Source organism: Dermacentor albipictus, chromosome 7, assembly GCF_038994185.2.
Source record: "Dermacentor albipictus isolate Rhodes 1998 colony chromosome 7, USDA_Dalb.pri_finalv2, whole genome shotgun sequence".
NCBI lineage: Eukaryota > Metazoa > Arthropoda > Arachnida > Ixodida > Ixodidae > Dermacentor > Dermacentor albipictus.
This window is the reverse complement of record NC_091827.1, coordinates 56,842,127-56,869,702: the sequence shown is the minus strand read 5'-3', so window position 1 is coordinate 56,869,702 and position 27,576 is coordinate 56,842,127. Positions and strand designations below refer to the sequence as shown.

General features: G+C 45.6%; 1 protein-coding gene across 1 annotated transcript in view; it reads right to left on the bottom strand.

The window, feature by feature from the left end:
• Positions 1-810: 810 nt before the first annotated feature.
• The window catches only part of Rab1 (RAS oncogene family member Rab1), a 38,411-nt gene continuing 11,645 nt past the window's right edge, over positions 811-27,576 (bottom strand). The window contains exons 4-7 of the mRNA XM_065438375.1: positions 22,374-22,421; positions 18,666-18,761; positions 8,300-8,431; positions 811-3,392 (exon numbers count right to left, since the gene is read on the bottom strand). Coding sequence (XP_065294447.1) covers positions 3,192-3,392; positions 8,300-8,431; positions 18,666-18,761; positions 22,374-22,421 — 477 coding nt within the window. The 3' untranslated portion in view covers positions 811-3,191. The remainder of the gene's footprint in view (positions 3,393-8,299; positions 8,432-18,665; positions 18,762-22,373; positions 22,422-27,576) is intronic.

Genomic DNA, 27,576 nt, shown 5'->3' with positions numbered 1-27,576 from the left:
TCAGTAGCAGGTGGAATGTAGCAACCTGTGGCGTAGCAACAGGGGGGGCCTGGGGCCCCGGGTGCAAGGGGCCAGCTGGGGGGGGGGGTGTCATATACGTCTGAAGACACCCCTTTCTCCGCCGGCGGTTACACCCGGGGGGGGGGGGGGGGTGACAGAAGACATATGGGCCCCGGGCGCCAGATGACCTAGCTACGCCACTGGTAGAAACACTAGTGAAGGTATACTTCGTAGTTCACTATCCCCAGAGAAGGCACTACCAGCGCTGCTGCCGCCCGTAGCTGCAGAAATGCACCACTTCGCAACTGCAAACCCGCGACCAAAATCAGAGGCGGCGACCCCCATTAAGCTCCCAAACTTGGTGCAGTTTAGCACTCCAGCTTACTAGTCACTTCCCATCAGTTACCCTTTAGGCACAGGTTCTCTATCTTGGTTATCTTTATGTACAGGTTTTGAACCTTGGTTACCTTTTTGTACAGGTTATGAACCTTAGTTACCTTCATGTACAGGTTTTGAAGCTTGGCCAAGTACTTTCATGCAAGTTTGCTCGACTGACGAGGCATGCTCCATCTGGACACTGCACTTGCCGGACAACACTAAAAATGAGAACACAAGGAATCCACCACCTTGAACATCGACTTTTTACTAAAGATTCAACGCAAGCCTAACCAAAAATACATCCACAGTGAAGCTCACCACAAATTAGAGGAACTGGTTTTCAGTATGACTACAGTCCATGCGACGACTTTCCGCAGTGCCACTGCTTGGCACATTCAGTGCAACACAAAGGCTACAAGAAGACAAGAAAACGCCCAACAAAGAGATTTCTTTTAATACGCTTCAAATATACACTAAATCATACACCTCTCACGTTCGACTGGCCGAGCACAAAAGCGTCCGGAGGAATAGGAAAAAAAAAAAGATCCTCGCTCCCACAGTGACAGCGAGGGAAGCTCACAGGCTAGTCTCGCAACCCCATCAACCCCACAGTTGCAATGACAAAAAAAATTTTAAAGAATAAAAATAATGCTGGTGGCAAAGTGCCACAACTGTAGAAACAAAAACCCTTTTCTTCCTTCGGCTAATGTGGTAACGACATGCAACGCATGCATACACAGAAAAAAACCGTGCCACTCCTAGCAACATACACTCGGCACCTCACTAACTTCCTTGCCGCTTCCGAATTTGGCAGGACGGTTAAATCCCTTTTGAGAACAAAGGTTGCAGCAGGGCTCCAGTCCAGGACTGGTCACTGAAGAACTTTGCAATCGAAGAAGACAAAACAAATCAAGAAGTAAAACAAACTGCATTAAAAACCAGCACAAGCTCTGGGAGAAGGAACAGAGCTCACAACAGACAGCCTACGCCTTTCTTATGTACATGTGGAGGTGGTCATTGCCATATACAGCATATAATTATATATATATATATAAATGTAAAGCAGTAATACAGGCATTCCAACAAAAAAAAAGAATTGCTAATAGAAGACAGCCCTTCACGACTCGAACCAGCGTGACCAGCGCATGCCGGCAGAAAAAAGCCCCAGCCTCGGTCAAACCAGGCAGAGGCGCAAGCCAAAGTAAACAGTGCACTTTGTTATTGTCGCCTGTCGTTAGTCCCGATTTCGCTGCTTCTGCTGCGGGGTGAAATAGCACGCGCACCGTGTACCCGCGGCAATGTCGCCCCACTTTCTCGCAAGGTTCAACACGGTCGCAGCAAAGTTCCCAGCCTCCAACTCTGCACGTTGACGAAGTCCCTGCTCGTCATGTTTGTGTATGTGTGGAATGCTACGGCAGATTAAAAGATAGAGCAAGACTCGGGACGTGGCAGCGTGGCACGCCCAAAGAATTATCGTCATAGGACAAGGAGTGGCTTTGGGTTTAGGCCAGTCCATTCGTAGCCCGTAATTTGACTAACCCAAGGTTTGAAAACCCAGGCCCAGTTCCCCAACACTGTTCCCCAATGCGTGCACTTATTCCCCCTTGTAGCCCCCCTCCAACCAAGGTCAACTCCTCAGCTTCGTCGCATAGAAAAAATGTGCACACTAGCATTCCCAAGGTCTCGCGACTCGGTACAAAACATTTGATCTAGCACGCTAACCACTGCTGCACTTCTGCACCAAGTTCCCCTGCACTCTACAAAATGTCAGAATGCAATTTACGTGGCTACAGAATGTTAAATGTACCCCGAGTCCCTCCCCTCTACTGCTTTCCAAGGAAGAGATGGTGATATTACTTATGCGAGACACAACATGTTAGCTGGAGCACTCCCACAATGCACAAGTTCTTGGTGGACCATGCATGTGAAACACTTTAATGGCTCGAACAACAAACAGTTTAAGGCATACATTCACAATGAGCCTTCTGCCATACTTTGAGCAGCAACTCGAATTGCATGGCGCGGACAAGACCAACAAAACGCAAGGAATAATCCAAACATCAAGCCTGTCATCAGCCAAGTTCATCACTTTAGACTCGGAACAGAATGTAAAAACAACCTTGGCTTGAACTTCAAGCCCACAAGAGTTCAGGAAAGTGTGGGCAATGTGTCAGAGCGAGGTCACAGGCATATGGCAAATGACAAAGCCAAAGCAACATATTAACATACATACACAAGAACAGTTAACTTTATATTTTGAAAAAAAAAAGAAAGGTAGCCAATATGAAGAGGGGCAGGAGACTGATCACGGTGTCAAACCTAAATACAGTGAGGACTGCACGGTAAAGCTGTGCGTAGGCAGCAGTAGCAACAGCTCTACATGTAGATGCATCGAGTGCAAGAGGTTCTTTGTGGAGCAGCCCAAAAACGCAAGGGGACGAGACAGGAGGAACACGGGTCACTCATGTGCCAACATTCTCCAACAAGAAAAAGGAATGGGAGAGGAGGCGCTACACAGAAAGCAGCAGGGGAAGGAAAGTGGGCGCGACCAGGAAACACGTGGACCAGTTGTAGCTCCTGCTCTCATCCTCTTCGCACATCCCAGTGTCAGCTGGAAGCCTTCTCGATGTGTGCCCACTCATGTGTCATGTCTGCATTGTGTGTACATCCTTGTTGTCTCCCTCGCAGGAGGACGAGATGGAGGGAGGGGGAGCAAGAGGCAAGGAGGAGGAGGCTGGGAGGTCTCCCTCTGGAACTGTGGGTATTAGGTGTAGGAGGAAAGGGGGAAGGGGGAGGGGGGCTCGTCCTTCGAATTAGCAGCATCCGGAGCTGCGAGGCTGGACGGGCGTTCCCGGGTTGATCTTGCCGTCGCCAGATCGCAGGTTTGCCTCTGTTGTTGGGGGGCCCATGCGGTTCTTGATCTCAGCCGCCATTGTCATGAATGCCTGTTCCACGTTTGTGGCATTCTTGGCACTCGTCTCTAAGAAGGGAATGCCCAGCTGGTCCGCGAACTCCTGCAGCAGTAAAACGCGAGGGGCACGTAAATACCAGCCAACACAGACGAACACACATGTGAAACCGAAAGAAAACGACCTCCTGCAGCTTGGGTTTTTCGTCTGAAGAAACATTCGATTTGCACCTAAATGCACGTTTATATGAAGTTGCAACATCAGTGGTGGTCCAGCAAGTTTAGGATTTGGAGCAATTTTTGGAGCAGGAAAAATGTCATTCTGGAGCAGTTATGTAGCAGAAAAATGTCTTTTTGGAGCATTTGGAGTAGTACGGCAGTAATCTGTAGCCATTTGGCAAAGCTTGTTATTACTGTGCAATCAGTAAGTGAAGAGTGACGCAAGACACAAAGCCAACAGCAGCACAAAATTACGAATGCGCCAGAACGATTTGCGCCGTTAGGCGTGCACAAGACAAAAAGTGATGGCCAATGTCCTATGTGCATTCCAAATGACCGATGTGCTTTGATTGACTTTACCGCACCAGACAAAATGTATATTAGTATGCCTAAAACAATGCTAGAAGCTTGACAAGACTGCGTCTATGAACAGTGCCAGAATGAGTACCGTTGTGCGCTATGTCGCAAAGATGGTACACTCGCTTTTGTTGCGAGGCAGATTGTCGCCTTCCCGTGTGTCATGGGGCATCTGCGAATAGGTACCAATCGATTCAGCGTAAGACCGTAGTTTTCCTCACCTATACCCGACTGAGCATTCGTAGCACTACCGATCAGGCCTAACTAGGCCGAGGCAGTGTGCCATGGCGAAAATTGGCTGTTAGCCGATTTGACCGGCAAGCTTTCCACAAGTCATCATGGAAAGCTTACCGCTAATATGTTCGTCTAACCGGCGATCGGTTCCGAGATCATGTATACGTGTTTTTGACAACTGTCGAAGCCAGCAGCTACTGCAATCACGCATAGAAGCTTACAGATTGGCAGAAGGTTCCGAACTGCATGTGCAAACGCATGAATCCGCGTGCATGAACACGTATATGATACAATCTCGGTGCCTTCCAGTGGCTAATTGGCCCTATACCTTCGCACATAAGCGCTGCTTTCGTCGCCGTTCCCTTTGTCGGCGTCGGGTATAAGAATTGTTTCGATTAGAGTTGATGACCCGGACGACCCTTGTACCAATACAGGCGTGCCTCATAATCAGATTGTGGTTCAGCCACGTGACTGTTTCTGTCCCGGACGTTCCTGTCCCGAAACCATCTGAGTGCCCCGGTTAGGCTACGTGCAATGCATCGGCCTCAGCCGAATATATCATTTAATATGCAAAAACAGAGTAGCGAATAATCGACTCGCGAAATGAATTATATGAATGTTAAATTTATTCGTATAGTTGTTCCGTAATGTCCGATTTTCGCACTCCCTGGAGGCCGCGAAAACGTCCGAAAAAACGAATCTATGCCTTTTACTGCCCCCAAGGGCTCAAATCGCCACAAACGTTCGAAATAGCTCTGAAGGCCTGCAAGTACACTTACTAGGCTTATCGGTGCTCGCACTGTGACAGGGAAGCGAGTGCACGGATGTGTAATTAAAGAATACAGTACATACTGTGTCCCGTGATAATTGCCCCTTCCACTTTTGCAATGCTTCACCGCAACAATGCTTCGCGTACGCTTCACCGCATAACACTGCTGTATTAGGGAGAAGCTGACTTTCAGAAGCCGGCATTATTTAAACGCGTCGTGCTTTCCGAGCTTCGAAGGTATGGGGGAGGATTACAAAGACGGAGTCGGTGCGATTGCTAACAGCGACGAATTGCTTTAATGAAAAACAAGGCAGGAACACAGCTTGGTTGCGGACGTCGAAGTAGCTGTAGGCCTAGCTGCGGTGGCCTAGCACAGCGTTGCCGCGGCAGTGGGCGGCGGCCAGTGGATCTGCGTGCGAGGGCGCCTGTTCTAAACGGCGACAATAAAAATGGCGGTGGAGGTGGCTTCGATTATTGCCGTTTCGGATCTACGATCATGGAAATAGGTCCGGAATATGGGACGGCGAAGAGTTTTTGCATCATAAATTTCGAAAAGCACAAGCCTCATGACCCACTACAAACGGGCCCAACTGGGCTAGTGCAGAGTAGGGTATAACCCCGGGTCGACGCTTGGCCAGCGTCACGACATGTTAAATCGTCGTATGCCGGCACCTCATTAAAGTTATCCCTATCCTATCAGACATTCTTATACATTGACTATGCGGTAGGTACCATGGCAGTGGCGCGAAGGCGTCCGATCATTGGGCATGTCCAAAAAGTCGGGCGTCCGGAAAATTGTTCGTTGACTGTAGTTGCAAACCCCACTGAAAACATTGCATTGCCGCAAAAACGAGAAAATACCGCGCTTTTGCGCAGTTGCCGCAAGTGGCACTTGAGTGGGCTCAGCCAGGAGCAGGCAAGTCGAATTGTAGCAGAATGGCGCAAATGGCGCAGTTGGACCACCACTGAACATCCTAGTTTAATTCTAAGGCATCTGCTTCCCATCAAAGTGAATTATGTGAGTGCTTGAAGACATTAAAAAAAGAAAGATGGCTAAACATCTTAAAGGGGCGGCGCAAGACTACGAAGACAAGGCAGCAACACAGGACAGCGCTATACTCCAGGCTAACTTTATTTGAAGGCATACACAAACTTATGTACAACTCACAGCCACGTGCTCGCCCATAGTGGCTATGGGTTGTAGTACATAAGTTTGTGTATGCCTTCGAATAAAGTTAGTTGTGAGTTCAGTGCTGTCCTGTGTGTTCCGCCCTTACGTCTGTCTTGCACCACCCCTTCAAGATGCTCAACCAGTACCAACATGCCCAAATGTCGATCATTCTACAGAAAAATGGCATCTAGAGTGAAAGTGAGCACCCCTCCCCCTTTCCCTTTAGTGGCACAGGGAGGCGCCACTCAGCGTGAAGACACCGTTATCTGGTCTATCATGGTGAGCAAAAGCATGTCTAGGACAAGGACGCACACGAGGCTTTCGCTGTTATGCACTAATCAGTCATGAGGTGATGAGAATTGCAGCTTCCACACTGCTTTAGTGCAAAATATAAGCAGGATTTACTGATTCATAAATAAAAGCAAGCTGACGTAGTGCGCATTTGTTTTCTTAATAATTTTTATATTTTGACATTCAGTTATTTCAGACATTTTTTTCTGGTTATGTAAGATCCAAATTAACGAGGTTTTGCTGTAACAGTGGCCCCGCGTGCCGCTAGCCTAAAAGTTGAATAACACGCCACAGAAGCTAGTCCTCCCCAACAACCAATGCTTGCCTAATCGCGCTTCAGACAAATCTGTATCTCAATCATTCTGGCTTTCTTCCCACCTGGAGAAATGGATTAACTGTTCCTGCCTTAACACAAGTCAAGCTTGTGTTTTACTTGTGAGCACTGCATGAATGCGAGAGAATCCTCTTCATTACACTCGGGTCATAAGGGTGCTGCAGTTGTACTAAAAATTGATTATCAAGATGTTGACCGTTATTCAAGATTTGCGATTATGAAGACGTTGACTGTTTATTCACAATTTGCAGGCTTTGTTCTGTAGAGGCGTTGTCAACAGGCACTTTGCATGCTCACAGTCACAGCAAGAATAATCTGTTCCACAAATATGTATGAAGCGCATTCAGAATACAATCACCTAATGGCAGCTGAAGTTTCAGTTGCTGTTATACACTGGTTCTGTAAGTTGTTGCTATGAATTTAGGCTTACAAAATCAACATGTTTGAACTAATCTGGCTACAAAAAAAACAGTCAAGGACGGCATTTACTTTTCGTGATTGTGTTCTCCCCTCAACTAGGTGCAAATGAAGAAAACACAGTTGTTGGTGTCAATCAAAAATCTTAGTTTGAAAAATCGGGCACTTTTACGATCGAATCATGAATGTGGCAGGTACAGATTAGCCGTCACGTGCTGCGACATTGCAAATAAAGCAAGAATGGCTCCAACAAGAGTAAAAGCGAGAAGAATCGTACACAACATCTCAAGGTATACAGATGGAAAGTCAAAACGTTAACAGTCCTATATTAATGTGGAACAAAATTGATAGCTGTGACATGTTACCAGAACCCTTATGCATTCTACAGTATACCTACGCTAACCCCGAAATATGCGAGTCTGAAGACAACGAAAACAGAAAAAGGTATGTTAATTAACCCAACCTAAGCACCTATTTCTAACTGTCCCCCTGCAGTGGACCATTTCTAACCAGAGAAAAATTCCTAAATGTGCTGCTCACAGAACATCAGCAAATGGGGCGCAAGGACTTGTGTTCAGACAGCCAAAGGAACGGTTGATGGGAAAACAATCACTTTTCATCATTCCCAGGAGTATGTGTGTCATCATGCCAAGTCCATCACCCCATAACCACTGACTATATTCTTCCCAATTACTTCCAGTGACCTGACCAGGCCTCTTCCAAGAAATAAAAGCAACATTACGTTCGAGAGCTCGTAACAAACCACCGGCCTCAGGAGTGCGGGAGCTTTCTTTTACTGCACACAAACTACAAATAACGGACCTAGCGACCGAATGGCGACTGAGCTCCACTACGGTAATTAAGCTGAATATGTTTGGCCTTTCGACTGCGCCAATTGTGGGGCCTGATCTACAGGCAAAATACAATGAGCGAGCAAAAGCAGAAATTCCAGCATTTCTAAGGACCGCAGAAAATGTAAAGGTTGAGACGTGTCACATTCGAAGTCAAAGGTTTTCAAAGGGTGTCATCAAGGACTACTATGAACCCTGTATTGCACTTTTCTCGCATTCCCGAGATTGGAGATCACTTCAAGTTCAGTTTTGCAGCCGTGCAGGAGTATAACAGCATTACAGTAATAAAGCATATGTTGATGCTTATCACTTTGTTAATTGGGCTGAGAAGCACTTGTAGAGAGACAACTTGACAAAACGCAACACTTGCCTTCGCTGTCGTGTAGTCAACCACCTTCTTTGTCGTGAGGTCGCATTTGTTACCAACCAGGAGCTTGTTGACATTCTCGCAGGCATAACGGTCAATTTCTTGAAGCCACTGCTTGACATTGTTGAATGACTCCTGCGATCGAGAGAGCAAAGGAATCAAATTAAGCATGGCAAAGTCAGTGGCACAGTTTCGAAACCCAACCATCTTCAACAATGACTTTAAGTATCGCCCTAATAAAGTGTGCTAAATGAGATAAGAACATTGTATAAAAACACTAACATTAGGGCTGTGCAAATATAACAATTTTCCAACTGAATACAAATATTCAGCTTCGAATATCAAATGATATGCACACGCATTTATTAGCAAGTTTGGTTAGTTTTATCTTGGGGCATTGCAATTAAATTGACAATACTAAAAAGCTAGACTAGTAAGCTTTCATACTAAAGCACTGTGCATTTGGCTCATGTTAACTAGGAAAATTTAGTGATTCCCACTAGCTATCCTCACCAGCCTGTGCCTGATTACATTGCATCAAATGGCCGTAAAATGGGAGGCATTTGACCCTGTGCCAGTCTTCATTCATCACACTGTCACAAGCAATACTCAATTGAGGGCGGCACTGTGCACAAACCCCTGCCCCTTGCTACTGAAAGGCTGGCTTTCCTGCACAGTTTAGACATTTAGTGGCTAAGTGTGCTTTAGGGGCAAAATTTCACTATCAGCACGAAATCGCAAATTTCAGCAGAAAATCTCCCCAATATTCTTAGATTAGTTAGAAACAAATGCTAAGAACCATGTTGGCTCCCGCACAGTCAGCAATATACTCGATCCGATTCGAATAATCTTATCAAACCGAACATTCCAACATGTCCGAACATCTATTTTGCAAATCGAATACTAATAAAAAGTACTGTATAATCAAACTTTTCTAATATATGTACACTCCTAACTAGCATCCTTGGCTAAACTGTGCTCACTCAGCATGCTACAGAGAACCCAAAAATGGAAAAGCCCAATTAGACGTCTTGTATGGCCAACTATCTTCAGGCAATACACATACTGCCGTTATGGCTTTGTACAGTTTCATGAAACACGTAAAACTTGACCAGTGGAGGTCGAGTCTAAATGTACCATTCGCAGTGGTGGTCCAGCCAGTTTTGGATTTGGAGCAGAAAAAAGTCATTCTGGTGCAGATTAGGTGCAGCCACACTAGCATTTTGGAGCACTTTCGAAGCAGAAAAATTTGTATTTTTGGAACACTTGCAGTAGTACAGCAGTAATCTGTAGCCATTTGGCAAAGCTTATTAGGTATTGTGTCATCATTAAGTGATGCTGAACAGTGAAGCATGACAGAAAGCCAACAGCAACCAATTAAACTTGTCTTCCCAGGGACGGTATACCACACAGATGTTTTGCAAACATTTTTATTCATTAAACAAGCAACTTAATTTTGTAAACAATAAAATATTGTAGCCTAACGAGAAGAAAGCTATGCACATAAAGCTCTAAAGGGCTCCCAGTTTTACATAATATGGCAAGAGAACATGAGACTACTATGTTCCTGTATATTTTAATTAATTATCTCAATGTGTCTTGCGCGCTCAAACTAAATAAAAGTTAAGACACTCAGGCAAATTGATAATTAGTCGCCTTCAGTGGTCAGACAATTAGTTGCCTTCACTACTTTCTTTGCTTTCTTTCCCTAATTTTTTTTCCTCCTATGGACCACCTTAAAATGAGAAAGGTATGCCATTTACATTTCCCAATGATTTCTGCTGCCTGCCACACCCTGCCGTTCAAGCTCTGTGGCTTTGGCAGGCTCGATTTGTAGCTGCTTTGTTTGCAACTTTGTGCAATAAAGTATTATTATTACTGTTGTTATTATTATTATTAGGCATATCGGTGCTCATACTGCGATAGGAGATGGCAGGTACACACATGTACAATTAAGGGAAACATGCCGTGTCCCGTAACAATTGCCCCTTCCCATTTTTTTTATGCTTCCCCGCAATACTTCGTGTACGCTTCACCGCGTAACACTGCGGTATTGAGGGGAAGCCGACTTTCGGGAACTGGCAATATGCAATGAGCTGTACTTGGAAGCCATTGGCGAGGATTACAGAGGTGAAGTAACAGTGGTGATTTGCTTCAATGAAAAACATGGCGCCAAACAGCAAGCTTGGAAGCTAACATCGAAGTAGCTGGGCCTAGCATTACCGCAGTGGTGGCTACGGCTGCCAGCGGATCTGCATGTGAGAGCGCCAGTTCGAGGCGGCGAGATAATCAATATGGCCGCATTGGAGGCTTCGATTAATGCAGTTTGGGACCTGCAGTCACGGTAAAAAGTTCGGAAAATCGGACGGCGAAGGTTTTTTGCATCCAAAATTTCAGACGTTCTTATACATTGACTATGGGTAAGTGGCGGTGCTGCGAATGCTCTAGAGCATTTTCGAACACGTCCGAAAAATCAGGCGTATGGAAAATCAGTCGACTGTATTTGAATGTTTACAAATCCATTCGTATAGTGGAGTGATTGCATAACCCTTTTGAAAACATTTCATTGCCGCGAAAACGTGAAAATACCGCACTTTCGCACAGTTGACGCAAATGATACTTGAGTGGGCGGTCCCAGCCAGGAACAGGCAAGTCGAATTGTAGCAAAATGGCGCAGGTGGACCCCCACTGCATTTGATAACCTCCAGCCAGTACCCACACAATGAACGTCACAATGTGGCATCCCAATACAGGTGGCCGCAATGAAATTTACCCACAATGAAATTTACCCATATTGCCACACGCGTGTGGTAAATATAACCTTTAAATAGTTGCTCATCTTACTGACTTGTCCTTCGCGTAGCAATATTAATGCGGCTGGCACGTTTATACAACAGCAATGCTACATACAAACTGCAGTGGCAGGGCTTATATTCCGATAAACTTGCAACTCTGACCTGCACTGAAACTGGCAATTCTGGCTAGGCACGCCAACTTTCAGACATCCAAGGAAGAAAAAGACCCATCACAAAAGGTCAAGTCTATGTGTGTCATCATGTTTGGCAACCACCAGAAGAAGCCAGCTTTTATTTTGCAGCAACCAGTGTCCTCACGAAGAATAGGGCAAAGTCCTGAATGCACTGCAACGATAAAGCTACACCCCTACTCGTGCAGTGGGATGACCACACCTCAATTACACCACGACATGGTCAAATCCCAACCGCAGTGCCTTATGGTACATTTTAGTAGTTCCTGCCACTCCAACAACCTCCTCTAGATACCAGGACGAAGTCTAGCATTCCTGAACACTCCAAGCTGGAGCATAGTGTTCTGAATGAACAGGGAAAAGGTGCCCCAAGCAGTAGATATTTAACAGCCAACTGTGAAGTGCACCACAATCACGCTCGATAGCAATCAGCCGAATGCACCATTTAACAAACAAAGCTAAACACCAACTAGCGGGGCAACAAGCCTTTAAATTTGCTGAAAGATGTCCTGTTAATATACGGTATAAATATATGTAATATGTTCTCTTGATATATTAAACACATTTTCTTTACTTGTAGGAAGATCCAACAGTAGGCAAATGTTCTGGCGATTTCAGAGCCTTCAGGACCCAGTTGGAAAAAGCCAATAATTTCTACTGAATGGATAAATTATTGAGAAGGCCATGAACGCTACAGAGCCAGCTGCAGGCAGCTAAAGTAAATCCGGCGATGCGGACATGAAGCAGCTGGCGCCAACTTGCGATGCTCTCCATGGTGTTCGCAATCGGCAAGCTGGCGGGATGCGCTGCGTGGTAATGGCGGCAGATATGAACTCACGCAGGCAAACTTTTCGCTCCGTCTCAGTTAAGGGTAACTAGGCAACGCTAACTTCACGTTTATTTTGCATGGAAAATGCCGCCCAAAAAGCAGAGTTTTGATCATTATATCCGATATGCGGTGAATAACATTGATATATGTTTTTTTTCTCATAACCCTAATGCATAAGTTGATACTCTGAAGTCGACTCATCGTTATTAGTGATATCGTTATATGTGGTACTGTTACCTGTGGACTGCACTGTATTCCCTGACGATCGCTCTATCACAGCCCGATGCATGGCTAAGAGCCATAAACAATTCCACATCAGTGAGACATGGATTTCCTTGTTTTTGCTGCATTTTGCTCACTGAGGTGCACATTAAGCACTGCCCTAGCTAGGTGTGCAAAAACTGCCGAAACATGTTGGTAGCAACACGCATGCCGCTTCGAAATGGCGATCCATAAAACAAGATGATGCCCATGACGTGTTTCCAGCGCACGCAATCACTCCAGGCGCTTGGTTGTTTTTGTAAACGAAAATGGCGGTGACCATGCAAGTGTAATGTGGTGGTATTTTACGCAATTTTAGTGCAAAGCATTGGTATTCGAGCACATCTTGGAGCCTGCTAGACATGAGGGAGCAGGTAATAGGCGGGGTTATGTTCCGGCAAATTTTGTTGATACGGGATTGCAATACAGCAACATCTCATGGTCGAGAGCTATGAAACGCACTGAATCCTACGGGCATTCGCCGAAGATACAAAAATATTGCGTTGTCGCGAGAATTTCGCTGTCATAGGGTTTCATTATTGCGAGTTTCAACTGTATAATGAAATCAGCAATGCTCAAATTTTTGCTTCAATGAAGTTTGCGTGAAGCAAGTTTCGAAACTGCTGGCAGCCAAAACAGAAAAGATCAATACACTTGCAGATGACAGCTACTCTGGTAAAGCCCGAAACTACAAAAATGTTGGTGACCAAACGCCCCACAAATCACATTGCCAACATCCACGTACACGGAAACCTCATTACTACGAACACCACATTAATAAGTTCTGTGAGTGCATGCTCCGCTCAGGAAAGTGCCGCCTAGCAACAGAGGCGGAGGTGCATTTCTGCACACACCTCTTCCACGAAACTGGCCCTACTAGCTGTGCCCCTGGTGAAATGCAACCTCTGTACTCACGAGGATGCCACACGGTCGCACTTTGCCCTTTCCGGATGGTGTCGATTACACGCGCTTGAGCTTTGATGCAGTTCAGGTGACCACCTCCAACGAGACAGGCGCAGTGTCCACAGCAAGAAATGTGAAAAACAAAAAGCTCAAAACATTGAGCTTCCCTTGGGAGGCGACAGACACGGTGCTACCTTTTTGTTCTGGCGGCAGCGGCAAGAATGCCACACGGTCGCACTTTGCCCTTTCCGGATGGTGTCTATTACACAGGCTTGAGCTTTGATGCAGTTCAGGTGACCACCTCCAACGAGACAGGCGCAGTGTCCACAGCAAGAAATGTGAAAAACAAAAAGCTCGAAACATTGAGCTTCCCTTCGGAGGCGACAGACAGGGTGCTACCGTTTTGTTCTGGTGGCAGCGTCTGTTGCGCGCTGGCAGAATCTATGGAAAATAGCAACAGCACATGCATGCCGAGAGCGAACAGCGACGTTATCGTGGATAGCTCTTACAGTGGCAACTAGTGAATTGATAACTTGATGGGCAGAATGGTTAATTTTGAGGCTTTCATTTACCAATCTTTCAGAATAACAAACAATTTACCATGGTTCCCGAAAGTGAGTTACAGTCACCGACCGATTTTCCGGACTCCAATAATTCAGACATGCCCGATTATTCGGTCAGTTTCGCGGCACTGCCATTCTCCCCGTAGACCATAATGTATAACTGCCGAAACTTCGGACACCTTGCGACCTCTCGTCTGATTTTTCAGACACTCCTTGAGCCAACTCGATCGAGAGCACCATGCACCGACTTTGACCGGCGCATGGTTCGACTTGCTGAACGCCATTTTTGTTTTGAACGGAGCCTCCTTGCTGCCCCACGAAGTGGTGCTACTGGAAATCCCCGCTCATCATCATCGTTTCTACTGGTTCGATAGAGTGGCTCTATAGCAGTTCCAGTTTCTGCTTAGTAAGCCATGTCAAGACAATCCAGCAGCTGCTTTGTTCGCGCACGATGCTGCAAGTAGGCCGCGTTTTTCGTTTGTGCGACTGGTGTCGGCACGGTGGTGTTTGCTTTGTGCGCTGTGTCGAGGTTTCGGTGATCGAATGCGGCATACGGAAACATCGCGTCAAGTGTCTAATGGTGCCGACAGTGCCTGCGCAGACTGCGCTGGGGAATGCCGGCAAGCGGATGCCGGGAGGCCCAAGATTTGTTGCCTTCCGATGTGCTCCCTACTGACGCGGAAAATATTCTGCTGAGACCTGCGCAGTGGTTGCACTGCGATTCCGGACACCGTCTAATTTGACAGTTTCACAGGTGCTGACACTGCTGTACTAACATGCGCAGAACTCGACGACGGCGAGATCATTTGTCAGGTTTCTGCTGCACCGCCAGACGATGACTGAGTCGGAAGATGACGCACCATGTGCTACGCTGCCGTCGCATGCGGAGTGTGTACAAGCAGTGACTGTGCTTTCAGCCGCCTATAGTGACCGTACGACCCTTACCAAGATTCAGGCTTATCTGATTGCGCGTAAACGGAACAGCGTGCAACGGCGCATTCACGATTTCTTCAAGCTTAGTGCCGAGCCCGAATAAGTGTGTGGAAATAAAGGATTTCAGTTTTTTCCCCTTAATCTGCTTTTTCAGACACCTGTTTATTCGGACATTTTCGCAGTCCCCGTGAGGTCCGAATAAACGGTCGGCGACTGTATATCGAGATATCTCTGCACCAAGCCTTGAATCTCCCCAAAGGAGTGTTGCCCAGGAACCACTACATAAACACTGCAACTGTGACTGCAACATGCCGGCCCAGGTATTAACAAGGCTACACTCCAATTGTGGCCCCACAGTTGCAGTGCCAAGAAAGAGTGGCCCCAATAGAAAACTGGCAATTCTGGCTTTTTTGTGCCAACGTTCAGACATCCAAGGAAGAAAGAAGACCATCACAGAAGGTCACATCTAGATTATCATCATGTTGACAACCTCCAGAAGAAGCCAGTTTTCTATAACCATGGCCCACACTTTCAGCGAGAGGAGACTTCCAAATCTGTTCCCCATATTTACAATCAGCCACTGGGTTTTGATGTGACAAGCCCCAAACGCAATCTAGCAAAAGGATGTGCCGACTGTGGTACAGCAAGGAGGCTACTCAACAGTGCGAAAAAGAAATTGCATCGAAATAATGGGTACTCCTGCCACAAAACTACTTTGGAGTTTGATACCGTTTAACAATGCCCACGTTTGCCTGTACCAGATGTAGAGCTTAAGGGGAGATGCGGGTCGAAAATCGCGGTTTTTTTCGAAAATTATCCATTTTTTGTTTTTACTTGTTTTGTCAAGTTTAGTACCTCTACTTTTATGAAAATAAATATCAAAGCTGAATTTAAATGGGAAATAGATTAAAAATGCATTGAAAGAGCACAAGGTGGCTATTAAAAAACCGAAAGTACGCTGTCTTCGAGCGTCTCGCCGCCGCCATGGCGCGGTTCCTCGCTGTTGCGGATCGCGTGAGGAGATCAGCCAAGCCTCATTCTCTGAATCGCCACGGTTGCCTGGGCGTCTACAGCGCTTGAAATAATAAAAAAAAGCATGTTATTGCCGCGTTTTCCGAGCGCTGCGACTGGTTTTTAAATCACGTGGTACGAATCGGGAAACGCCATTGGCCATCATGCGCGTACATGTGGCGAAGCCTACTTGCTGGGTCCCTGTTTCGTCAAGGTGCGCTTCAGGGTGACGATCGTTCGGCAACTATATCTTCGTCAGGGACGAAGCGAGACCAAGCAAGCGCAGTCATCATGGAGTGAAACACCGTGCGGTGCACAAATATCGAGGTCGCCGGCGGAAATCTAAGGCATAGGCTCGTCCAGCGACAACTCGATCCACGGCCGCTACGGCGGTTAGGCCTAGCGCAAGCGGCGCCGATCCCGCCCGTGTTACGGATGCCTCCGGCGAGTTTGAAGCGGCCTTAGAATACGCGAGTGCGTCGGAAAAGAAGATTGGACATTTCTAAGTTGAGCAAAGAGCGCGTGATGGGGTGTCATCATTCATTACTGATTTGACAGCGCTCGACATTCTTGTGAGCGGCGCGATTTGCCCAACATGCCAGCGCTCAGAACTTCGTGTCCGGGAACCGGCCAAGCGCAAAGGACTCGTTTCGTTCCTGGAGCTACACTGCGAGAACTGTGCGTGCCCCAAAAGTGTTCTTTCCGCAACTTATTCATCGCGGCGAGTTGCGGCGTGCAGGGACACCAGCAAAGGTGCGCGCCGAGACTATGACAGCGGGAGCTCGCGTGAAAGCTTCGCCGTCAACGTCAAAGCTGCTGTGGCGGCCCGTTCGATGTATGAGCAGCTAGTGCGGTTTTCATCAGTGATTGGACTCGCAAGGGCCGTGAGGGAGAGACATACGCGACAGGAAGTTTCTAGTGGCAGTCATGAACAATTTTCTTCTTTTATGTCAAAATTTGATTGGAATTCAAGCCCTCTTTTGTAAATAAACATGCAATTATAACTTCAAATGCGTTTTTCTCAAAATGAAATTTTGGGTAATTTTTTGGGTTTGCCCCTCATGTTTTTGGCACTTCTGGTGCTTGGATTTGAATGAAATTTTGCACACATTTTCTCTGAAGTGTGAGGAGTGCCATTATCTCTCTGAAACATAAATATTGGTCAAATATTTACAAAAAAAATTTAAATTTCCACATGGTGGTGTCATGAAAATGTAGACTTGCCAGGTTCAAATTTTTCACGTCATTAGCATATTTTGTATGCACATTATAATGAGTTTTTGGCACTCTACAGTTTATATGGATCAAAATGAGCCCATCAGTGATCTGTGATTATGGAAGTTAAGTGTGACAAAAAGGGGGGCTAAAAAGGTGCAATTTTGCACATTGGCATCGAATAGAACAAAAACTATGCAACTTACAGTGAAACTAATTGCAGGTTTGAAATCAGCATAAGAAACTAAATTAATAGGTGGAGTTTCATAGCTCTAAGTCAAAAATTAAAGAAAAAGTGTCTTCGAGTAGCATCTCCCCTTAAATTACCCTATTGACATCAATTTAACACCTTTTTCCAGAGAAAATAGGCTAGAAAATGGCTGGCGCATTACGATCAGATACGAAACCAAAATCACGTCTGCGGCATTGGCAACAGCCAACTGTCAAGTCAGCATCACCAGTTGTCAACAGAGATGAGAACAGAGCACCATTTCTCTGTAGGCTGACACCAAAGGCGCACTTTAATTATGATGGCTGTTCCAAGTTATTTTAAATGCTAATCTTGCAGCTAAAGAGCCACATGCACTTTTGACATTCCCGAGGCGCGTATCGTAATACGATGAAGTGAAGAGGTAGTTAACTGATGCCACCAGAACGGTGGAAGTGCTAGCTACCATCCTATTTGCAATGGCAGTGAAGGACAAGGAAAATATTTCTGAGAAATTTCATAAATTGCCTTTCTGTGAAGATTAAATAGTCAAAATTGCATATTTATATAATTGCTAAAACAAGAGATGTGCTACTTCTTTCTGATGAGGTGAAAGTTAAAACTAAGTAAATATGGTGTGGCGCCCAGCCTTGGGCAGTGCCTAGAACCCGGTTAGCGTGCGCCCTCATGAGAAGAAAGTAATGACTGCACCTGGTCGTGGCACACGAATCCACGGCTCACGGTTATATTCCGGCATCGATTCAGGTCACCTGCCTTTCTCCTTCGCTCCCGAGGCATAAGCCTACAAATGGTGACCTAGGACCAACACAATGACTGAGCCGCCCAAGCCCTCCACGGAACAGGACTCCCATCCGGAGGACGTCTTGTCACTGCAGCTTTACATCCCACACTTCTCGCCCCAGAATCCACATGTTTGGTTTCACCAAATCGAGCGAGGTGCAATTCTGCCTCTACCGCATCAGCTCAAACACGATACGCTACTACCATGTCGCCTCAGTCCCTCCTCCTGATGTTACCAGCGAGCTCTTGGACATTCTCTCTACACCCATGAGCGCTACACCATATCAGCACCTCAAGACCAAAGTACTGGAGAGATTCATGCCGTCGGAATGCACCCACCTCCAGCAGTTCCTTTAGCACGGAGGACCTCCGCGACCGGCACCCCTCCTAACTGCTGCGCCGGATGCGACAGCTTCGTGGGGAGCGCCACGGCCCCACCCACTCAGCATTGCTTCTAGAGCTTTTCCTCCAATGCCTTTCCCAGCCCATCTGCCTCGTCCACATGGCAGATCAATTGCCATTCTGTGAAGTTTAAATCGTGAAAATTGCATCTTTTCCCAAGTGCTAAAACAGGAGACATGCTACTTTTTGGTCAGGTGCACATTCAGACTAAGTAAATACAGTAATACCGAGAACCTTACAGGTCTATTGCCACATACCTGATCTGTGACGTCGTAGGCAACAATGATGCCATGTGCCCCCCGGTAGTAGCTGGACGTGATGGTACGGAACCGCTCCTGCCCCGCCGTGTCCCACTGGGAAGACAAAAACACACAGCACAGGTTGGGGTCATACTAAAATCAACGAGCTATATAGGAAAACCAAAAAACAATTCCGGAAGGTCCATCAGAATCCCAGACGACCCACACTATCTCAAAGAAACACGGGACTATGAGGCACCGTAGCGAAGGGTTCCGTTTGTGTAGTAGAAATTCAGCCATTTCCTGGCACAGTGTTTTGCCCAGCAATGTGAGCATCAAGAGCACCCCTTGGCCAGAGGACTTGTCAGCTTGGACTTCGCCAGCCATTCTTGTAGCTCATGCAGTACCACTTCACTGCATTCACTCAATGCAAAGTGCCACAGCATTAAGGCACAATACAGTTTTTGGGCTACTAAAACAACAAGGCAGCATCTCAAGCCAGATTTCTAGGCTCGAAGTGTTGAGAAGCGATACTGAACAGGAAAGTTACTTCAAACATGTGCAATTCACAAGAGCTTAGGTTGCCAGAAACCACAAACAGTCATTTCTGGCAGAGGTAACAAGGCAATGTTTTTGCTACCACTATTGACTTCACTAAAGCATTCGACTGCATCCCCCACCAACATCTAACAAAACTACACAGCCTACAGCTAGATGGCAAAACATCTGTCTGGATTAAGGGCTTTCTAATCAACAGACTTCAGAGTTCAAGCTACAATCCCATTGTGGCACCACAATTGCAGTGATAAGAAAGAGTGGCCCCAATAGAAACTGGCAATTCTGGCTTTTTTGTGCCAACGTTCAGACATCCAAGGAAGAAAGAAGACCATCACAGAAGGTCACATCTAGATTATCATCATGTTGACAACCTCCAGAAGAAGCCAGTCTTCGATAACCATGGCCCACACTTTCAGCGAGAGGAGACTCCCAAATCTGTTCCCCATATTTACAATCAGCCACTGGGTTTTGATGCGATAAGCCCCAAATGCAATCTAGCAAAAGAATGTGCCAACTGTGGTATAGCAAGGAGGCTACTGAACAGGCTTCAGAGTTAAAATTGATAACTACGTATTTCACTACAGGCATGCCAAGCCTGGAGACCCACAAGGATCAGTTTTGGGACCGCTGTTATTTTTAATCTACATAAACAATATATAGACTAACATGCAGTCTTCGATACGTCTTTTTGCAGGTGACTGCGTAACATATAAAGAAATAGCAAACCAGAACGACACTTTAACCCTGCAATCCGACTTAATGACTTTCAGGATGGTGCAGCAAATGGCAGATGAAAATTAACATCGAGAAAACTAAAAAATTTGGTTCCAGTCCCAATTTATTGCCTAACCAGCACCTAATTAAGAGTTGTGCAGTTTAATACAGTTTCGTGGTTTAAATACTTAAGAGTCCGTTTCAATTACGCTCTAGAATGGAATGAACATGTAGAACTAATCACTAGCAATGCATTTAGAAAGCTTGGCATTCTACAACATCACTTATGCGTTGCTTATTCCAACATCAAACTTCAGGCATTTAATTTGCTAATTAAACTGTCATTACAGTATGCTTGTAACGTATGGCACCTACATCAAGCTTACCTTACTGTTATGCTGGAATCAATTCAAAGCCGCTAGATTAATCTCATCCTCGTATTCTCATTATCACAGTGTGTCATCCATAAAAAGAACACTTGGCATTTTACCTCTCGTAATATGCAGAAAATATTAAAGATTATCCTTTTTCAGTGTTTGTTACCGTGACAGTGCCTATTCATGCAGATTCATTCATCCAACAGCCCACATCTCTGCCCGTATTGACAACGAACTGAAGGCATACCTACCTTTCACACGGACTAAAAGATATGGACGCTCACCTTTAGTCTTATCAATAAATAAGTAAAACGCCCTTCCACAATTCATTGTCAACATTAAGGAATTTTCTTTTCAATCAGCTTTACTAAACTACCTTAATGAGCAAACCTGTCATAACAGCTGATCTTTTCTAAACAACCATGTTATCCTGCTCGTGCACCTTACTACATTTGATCCCTTGCACTTTATCTCCTTAATACTGAAAACAGTTCTGTTCTTCATTTTGTGTTTTAATCTTCATGCTCATAAACCCCCTTTTAAGCTTCTTGTTATCGCCCCTATGTAATGCCCAATTCTGGGCCTTTAGGGTGAATAAATGAAATGAAAAAAAAAAAGAAGGCAAGACCACATGAATTCTCGCTACAATGCTGTTGACAAAAGTCCTGTCAGAAACCACTTTTTTCACAGACGGAAAAATGAAACAGATTCCGAGACCCATTCTTCTAGCTTCTGTATACTGTCACATATCTGACAAGCAGTTTTAACGTGCTAAAATTGGCTACTGAAATCATCAATCACCAGTGATCAACTTGAATAGGCATAGTAACGAAAAAAGCTGACTACATCACCTCCAGACAGTGTCAGTTCTTTATATACTAAGTAAGCATAAAGTGGTCAACTACCCAGCCAAGATACCAAGACTTTTTACATAGTTTCAATGACCAGTTTTCCAGATAACTATCTTAATTAGCGTATTTGCTCGCGTAATTCTCGCACTCTAATAATGCTGGCACCTCCCATATTGCCCATCAAAAAAGATTTTATCCCCCCCTCACGTAATCATCGCACCCCCAAAAATTGCAGCAGTAGACATCTGCTTGTTCCTGCCACTGATGATAACACATGACAGCCCAGTGCTATCTCCTAAGCATATGCACACTATATGCACACAACCCTACTCCAAGCCAGAATTGGCAGGATTTCCACTATTCAAGAATGTTCAGAAGCTGTATGCAGAATGGATGACTAAAGGTGAACACACTTTGACCTCGAGGCAAAATCAAGAAGCTGTCAGTGCAGATCTTTTGTATGTGGATATCGGAGGCACGGGCCATGTTTTACCCAGACATAGTCCACAGCTTTGAAGCATCTGAAATTACTAGTGTTTGCTTCCCTTTCTCGCATAAGGTGCACTTTTGTTAATCCTAACATCAGCCAGCTAGCCCAGCAACACATTCTTTTTAATGGCCACGAATAACTTTGCCTTGTGAGCGGGGCTAAAAACAGCAGTAGGTAGCCAAAGAACAGGCAGTTGATTGATTCTCAGACATCCAAGGAAGGTGTGTGGAAAATGCAATCAGTGCATGTCATAACCCATGTGTCATCATGCCAACCAAACTGCCACATTTCACAAGCACTCCTATAACCCAGTAAGAGCGAGCAAAGCCGTGCATCACTTCGTCTGTCGTCCCTCTCGACTCAATTTTGAATGCACATCCCCACTTTCTTTTTTTTTTTCCACTGTTCTGTAGAATCCCTCGTACTGCCCGGGGTAGCCTTTTGTGTGTCAAGCACAAGCGATACACCTGAAGGTATCAATCATTCACTTTGTTGGGTACATCTCGATGGTGGTGTACACTCACACAAGAGTGTTGGGGGGGGGGGGGGGGGTCTTGTTGGCAAGCTGCTGCCAATTATTGCTGAACACCTCTGCGTGGGTGTGACATTTGTAAGAAGACTATCTCTTGGAGCAGAGGGATGACAAGTGCACACACTTTTCTCAAAACAGCCTCTAGTGCATTGTTGACCTGAACCTTGACTACAGACTAGCAAAACAAAGGACAGATATACTCACGATCTGCAACTTGATGGTCTTTCCTTCTAGTTCTATCGTCCTTATTTTCTGCAGGAGAAGAAAGAAAGGAAGGGAAACCAGATTAACACAGACCGGATATGAGTCATATCAGCACATACAGCTTCAATTTATGTATTCAAGAGTGATGAAAGCTTGGCCGATCAAGTGGGATGTCACAACTGGAAAATTGAGGTCCCTCACCAGTGCACTCAGCGACCACAATTCTGTCACTTTTTGTAGCTGCGATTACAATGACCGATGTTCCAAGGCGCACAAAAATGCGAGGAAAATGCAGTTGCTCATTCGTCGCTGAGCAATTCTCAAATGTGACACAGCCACCGAGCTAGCCGGATAATGTGCACCTAACTTAGCTAATACCAGCAAGCTACTCTGCGTGTCGATGTTGAGGTCTGGGCCCAAGTACAGCGGTGCAGTATTGCAACAAATTGGCAACGATTTCTGAGGCAAAGAGAATTCACATGTGCTCAATTACTTTGGACATCCTCATTGCATTGCCACTGGCCTAGCATAATATGTGCAATGTATGATGGCAATATCAGATGCCCAACAGCGAGCCATTCGATCTGCTGCACTCCAGTGGCACAACTAAACCACTATGAACAGAAAGACACCATAAATTGCAACAGAAAGTTTAATTTGGGTGTGTCGAGGTAGTGGGGGTTGGTTAAAGATATGCTAATGAAACATTAAATCAGTTTAGACTGATAAAGTATCCCCTCAAAACTTTTTGAAAATTTCACCTTGAGAGGTCCGACTAACCGAAAATAAAACACCCAACTTCTATTTTTCTTTATTTCATGGCAAAATCTCGGCGCCGGTATGTCCCTGTGTGACATGAATTCCAAGATGCTGTATTTTCTCATATTTGGGCCGGTATGGTTCGGTTCTCAGAATTTGCCAGGTTCAGTCTTTGCCTCATCAGGAATAAAAATGGTGTCTGTTCTTACGGTTCAACAATAAATTAGGCCGTAACAGGCACCATCGAAATTCGCGTCACCTAAAGATCAAGCTGTCACCAGTATCTGCGTACCTAAATTGCAGAGCCTCCTCTAATGGTAAATTAAGAGTGGCTTCTTTTGGTATTGTAGAAGCCTAATGCAGCTTAGGCAACATTTGATGCCACACATTGATACACATGATGCAATATCGGGAAGACTGCCTTATAAGTAGGCTTGTTAAAGGTCTGTGTGCAGTCTGTCAGTGGCACGCAAGATGGCATGCACGAGTGACTGGGTTAGTGTTTGGCTGTAGTTTATTAGGCTTCACCATCATCTGGACTCGAAACTGCTTCTGGGGTCTGCTTCTAATGAATTTTCTAACCAACAAAGGCTGTTATTTGCAGAAATGGTAGGTACTGTGACAACACAGCAAATAAACTGTCACAAATTGTGTTTTGGAAGAACTAGTTTGGATGTCTTACAACTGAAGTCAACTTTTAAATACGTATGGTAAATTTTTGTTCAGATAGGGTACTAACAGCTTTTCACACCAACTATATATTAAAAGAATGTGCTGACTAGCTGACTACCATTCTTTCCAGCAGTGGCTAACTGCTGGCCATGGACAATGGCGCAAGCCAAGCCACCTGGCAAGTCTGGATGCTCAAAACTTGCCCAACAAACCAAAGATGCAGCAGGCATTCTCTGATGCAGCCTTCTGAACTTAATGCCATTGTTTCGCTTGCCTTGAGACCACTGACTACTGGACTAGGCTTCACTAGTTTCGCTTTTGAGAAGGCACTGGCAACATGGCTGACAACCATGCAAGCAACAATTTGGAGTTGTCGGTGATGCATTCAAACAAAAAGCTCTTTCTGCTCGAGCCCGTGGCCACATTAGCATGCAGTTTTGCAGGTGGAGTCTGAATTATTGAATGGCACACTGCAAAATGTCCTAAATTTCAGTTGCCCTTATGCATTCGTAGTCCCGAATATTCCAAATTTTCAACAATCCCTACCAAATGTGAATCATCAGTCGGCCATTTTACGTGACAGAGCCCACAACCAACACTGAGAACTAACTCGTTTTAGTACCCCTTTATGTGTGCATAATTGGCCCCTTAAAATGTGACCTCACAATTTCAGCAAAATCCTCTGCTGTGCACTCGGGTCAAGACTTCGTCTCAGACAGCCAAAGGAACGGATTGGGCATACAGTCACAGCCAGTCATTGCCGAAACATTTGTGTCATCATGCAAAGTCTTGCACCTTGTGCGCATATTTCTCTGGTAGACAAATAAGGTACTATATGCAAACTTTCGTGTGCACGCTTTCCCACACAGCTAACTTGTTTTAACGAAAATGCACGCGTTCCAGCTAGCAGCACTGTTAAACCTGAGACCACAGTTTTTAAAGCTTGGATGGTACAAGGGAGTGAAGGCAGCAAGAATGGTGTCAGTGGCCGACACACTGACAGCTTAATTACGATTCTAACACGAGGTCTGCCATCGTGGTTAGGCTAAAAGCCTGCTTACGGAATTTTGCATATACATCACAGAGACATGAGTTACCAAAAAAGTTTCTCAAGCCACAGCCACCAAAGAAACTTGGGGGTTCAACATCCCTGAACTGGAGTGTAGAGCTTCGCATTCATTTTGCCCACCTGTGGTTTTTCAGCACGCACCCAAGGCACAGCATACGAGTTTCAAATGAGCTACCATGGTGAACGATTCAGCTACTGAATGCCTTATGCTGTACCATTAGCAAAAATTCAAACCCCAACAAAAAAATAGTGGTCAGCACATGTCACATGTAGTTACACAAGACTTTTGTACAATCAGACGTGCATTTTTGAGCCTAAATTACGACAACTGCAAATACAGTACATCATAGAAAATCAACTAAACACTAGGCTATTTTTAGACTTGTATACATTTTAATGTCTGCTGGTAGTACATTGCTATGTACTAAGAAAGAAGAAAATATTACTGCCCGACATTTACAAATACGAAAAGCCACAAGTGGACATGCATGCCACTTAAGAAGTCTAGAATATATGAGCAAGCGCCCACTTCAAGTAAACAAAACAAACCTCCACAACGACCATACACCCAGCACCCAAGGTCATAATTACAACCCAAGTGGTTATTAAGCACAATCAACCTGGGATATAAAATGTTGGATTGCGCGACATTTTGTTGACAAACACAAAAGAGAAATGCACAGAGCTGTGTGTTTCTCTTGTGTCTCCTCAGAATGTTGCGCAATCCAACCTCTAATATCCTATTCCAACACGCCCAGTCTTCAACATGGGGAAGTTTCGTCTCCACTTCAATGGGCCCTTTTAATAGTCTCCCTGTTCACCCTACCCTTCTCGTGACATTTATTGGCATTGCCTTCTGCTGAGCTAACGCTCTGTGGTGCGTGTTTCTCTTCTGTGCGTCGCCAAAATGTTGCGCAATCCAACCTAATATGCTATACCAACAAGCCCAGTGTTCAAACCTGGGGTGTTATCGTAAATTATCTCTGCACACACGTGCTAACTAGAAAAATATGAATTAAAATAACAGTAATAAACTGGTTACTTGATAATGCACATGAAAGTTCAAGAATGATGGACAAAACAATACTGAATACTGCATACATATGTGCACCGCTAGATTAACAGAAAACGTAACGAAATGATGCCACATGAGACATTGTCAAGTGCACTTGAACATGCATGCAGCTTTTCCTGGTAGCTCCTAGGCATGGTCCCCAGAGACCCCAAAAGCCCATGGAAGGGAATATTCCTGCAGCAGGTCCCACCGCTTGCCCGCAAGCCACTCTGAAGGTGCAACCGTGCTCCAGAGAGCACGTCCGACATCTTACTGCGATGCCACATACTGCAACTATCTTGTCGTAGCCTCAGCAAAATATGTGCGAGCCTCACTAGCATCTTATTGCGATGCCACATACTGCAACTATCTTGTAGCCTAAGCAAAATACGTTCGAGCCTCACTAGCACCTTAAACACAATCTCGCATCCTACGGAACATATTTTGCTCCCGAGCACCTCTGACAAGCACCTGACAGCCCATCATGCACCTATCTATCGCGATTTTGTGTGGCCCTTTCGTAAGTTCTTCCAAGACATCTCGTCAAGGCAATAAGCAAGCATCTCTCCCATGTGCAGAGTCATCCTACAACAGCAAACAGGACAAGGCGTCAAAATCGCTGCCCCATCAACCATTCTTCTCTCGTTTCCAGAGTTTTTCATCCACGTGTACCCTGAAAGTAACTTTTTTGAGTCATCCAAGTGCTTGTGCAGAGTCAATTTTATCTTCAGAAACACTCACTTTGCACATGCTCGGCACACAACAGCCACATTTCCAGCAGCCTCTGGCCTCTGTTTGCTCGAAAATTGTTTTTGGCTAGTTTTTCTTGAACACCGAGCGCACCGACACAAGGACACCCTCACTTCTTTTCTTGTCTGCTTGCGCCCGATCGTTGTGGTGCACCCCTGCCACGGAAACTTCCTGCAGCTCGATGGCTAGTGCACTCACCGAAAGTTTATGGGTGCAGGCAGCTTACTGTCCTGTGCTATCCGGCTCAGCGCACAGTTCTTGCTGCACCATTAGGCGAACTTTTGCAATCTGTTTGGCGTCTGCACTCGAGGCTGGGCTGCCAATGTTCAGCCGCTCTCTGGCCGCATATCTGAGGCGATGGTGGACTCCAAAAACAGCCCCGATTACAAGCACCTAAGCGCTGTAACATGCCTCTTAGCATCTGTCATGCTTCCACATATCAGTCGCTACTTATTCGGTGAATGCGCCCTTGACAGGTACTTTCAGTGCTGTGACCATCCCCGTCTACATCCAGACTCATAACTCTGCTGCAACTTTTCTGCCAAAAGCTGATACCAGCATCACATTTCCCATCTTCTTCCTTGCGCTTTCCTGCACAGCACTTTCTCGGAGCACAGTCATCTCTGCACCTAAATCAACCAACGCTTCAAGTGAAAAGTTCCCACTCGTTAGGTCAACGTACTGCACGGCGGACGCAATCATGCTTCGTTTGAATGTTGGCCGACATGCCACCGCTACTGGGACCGGTATCTATGCCACCAAGCGCATGCGAGCTTCAGTCTTTGGCAACCTGGCATACGGCTTTCTCCTACGTCGCCACTCTCCTATGGCAAGTACATGCATAGTGCTGTCCGTTGCACACAAAGTAGACAAATAGAATTTTCTTCTAAGCGGCTCAC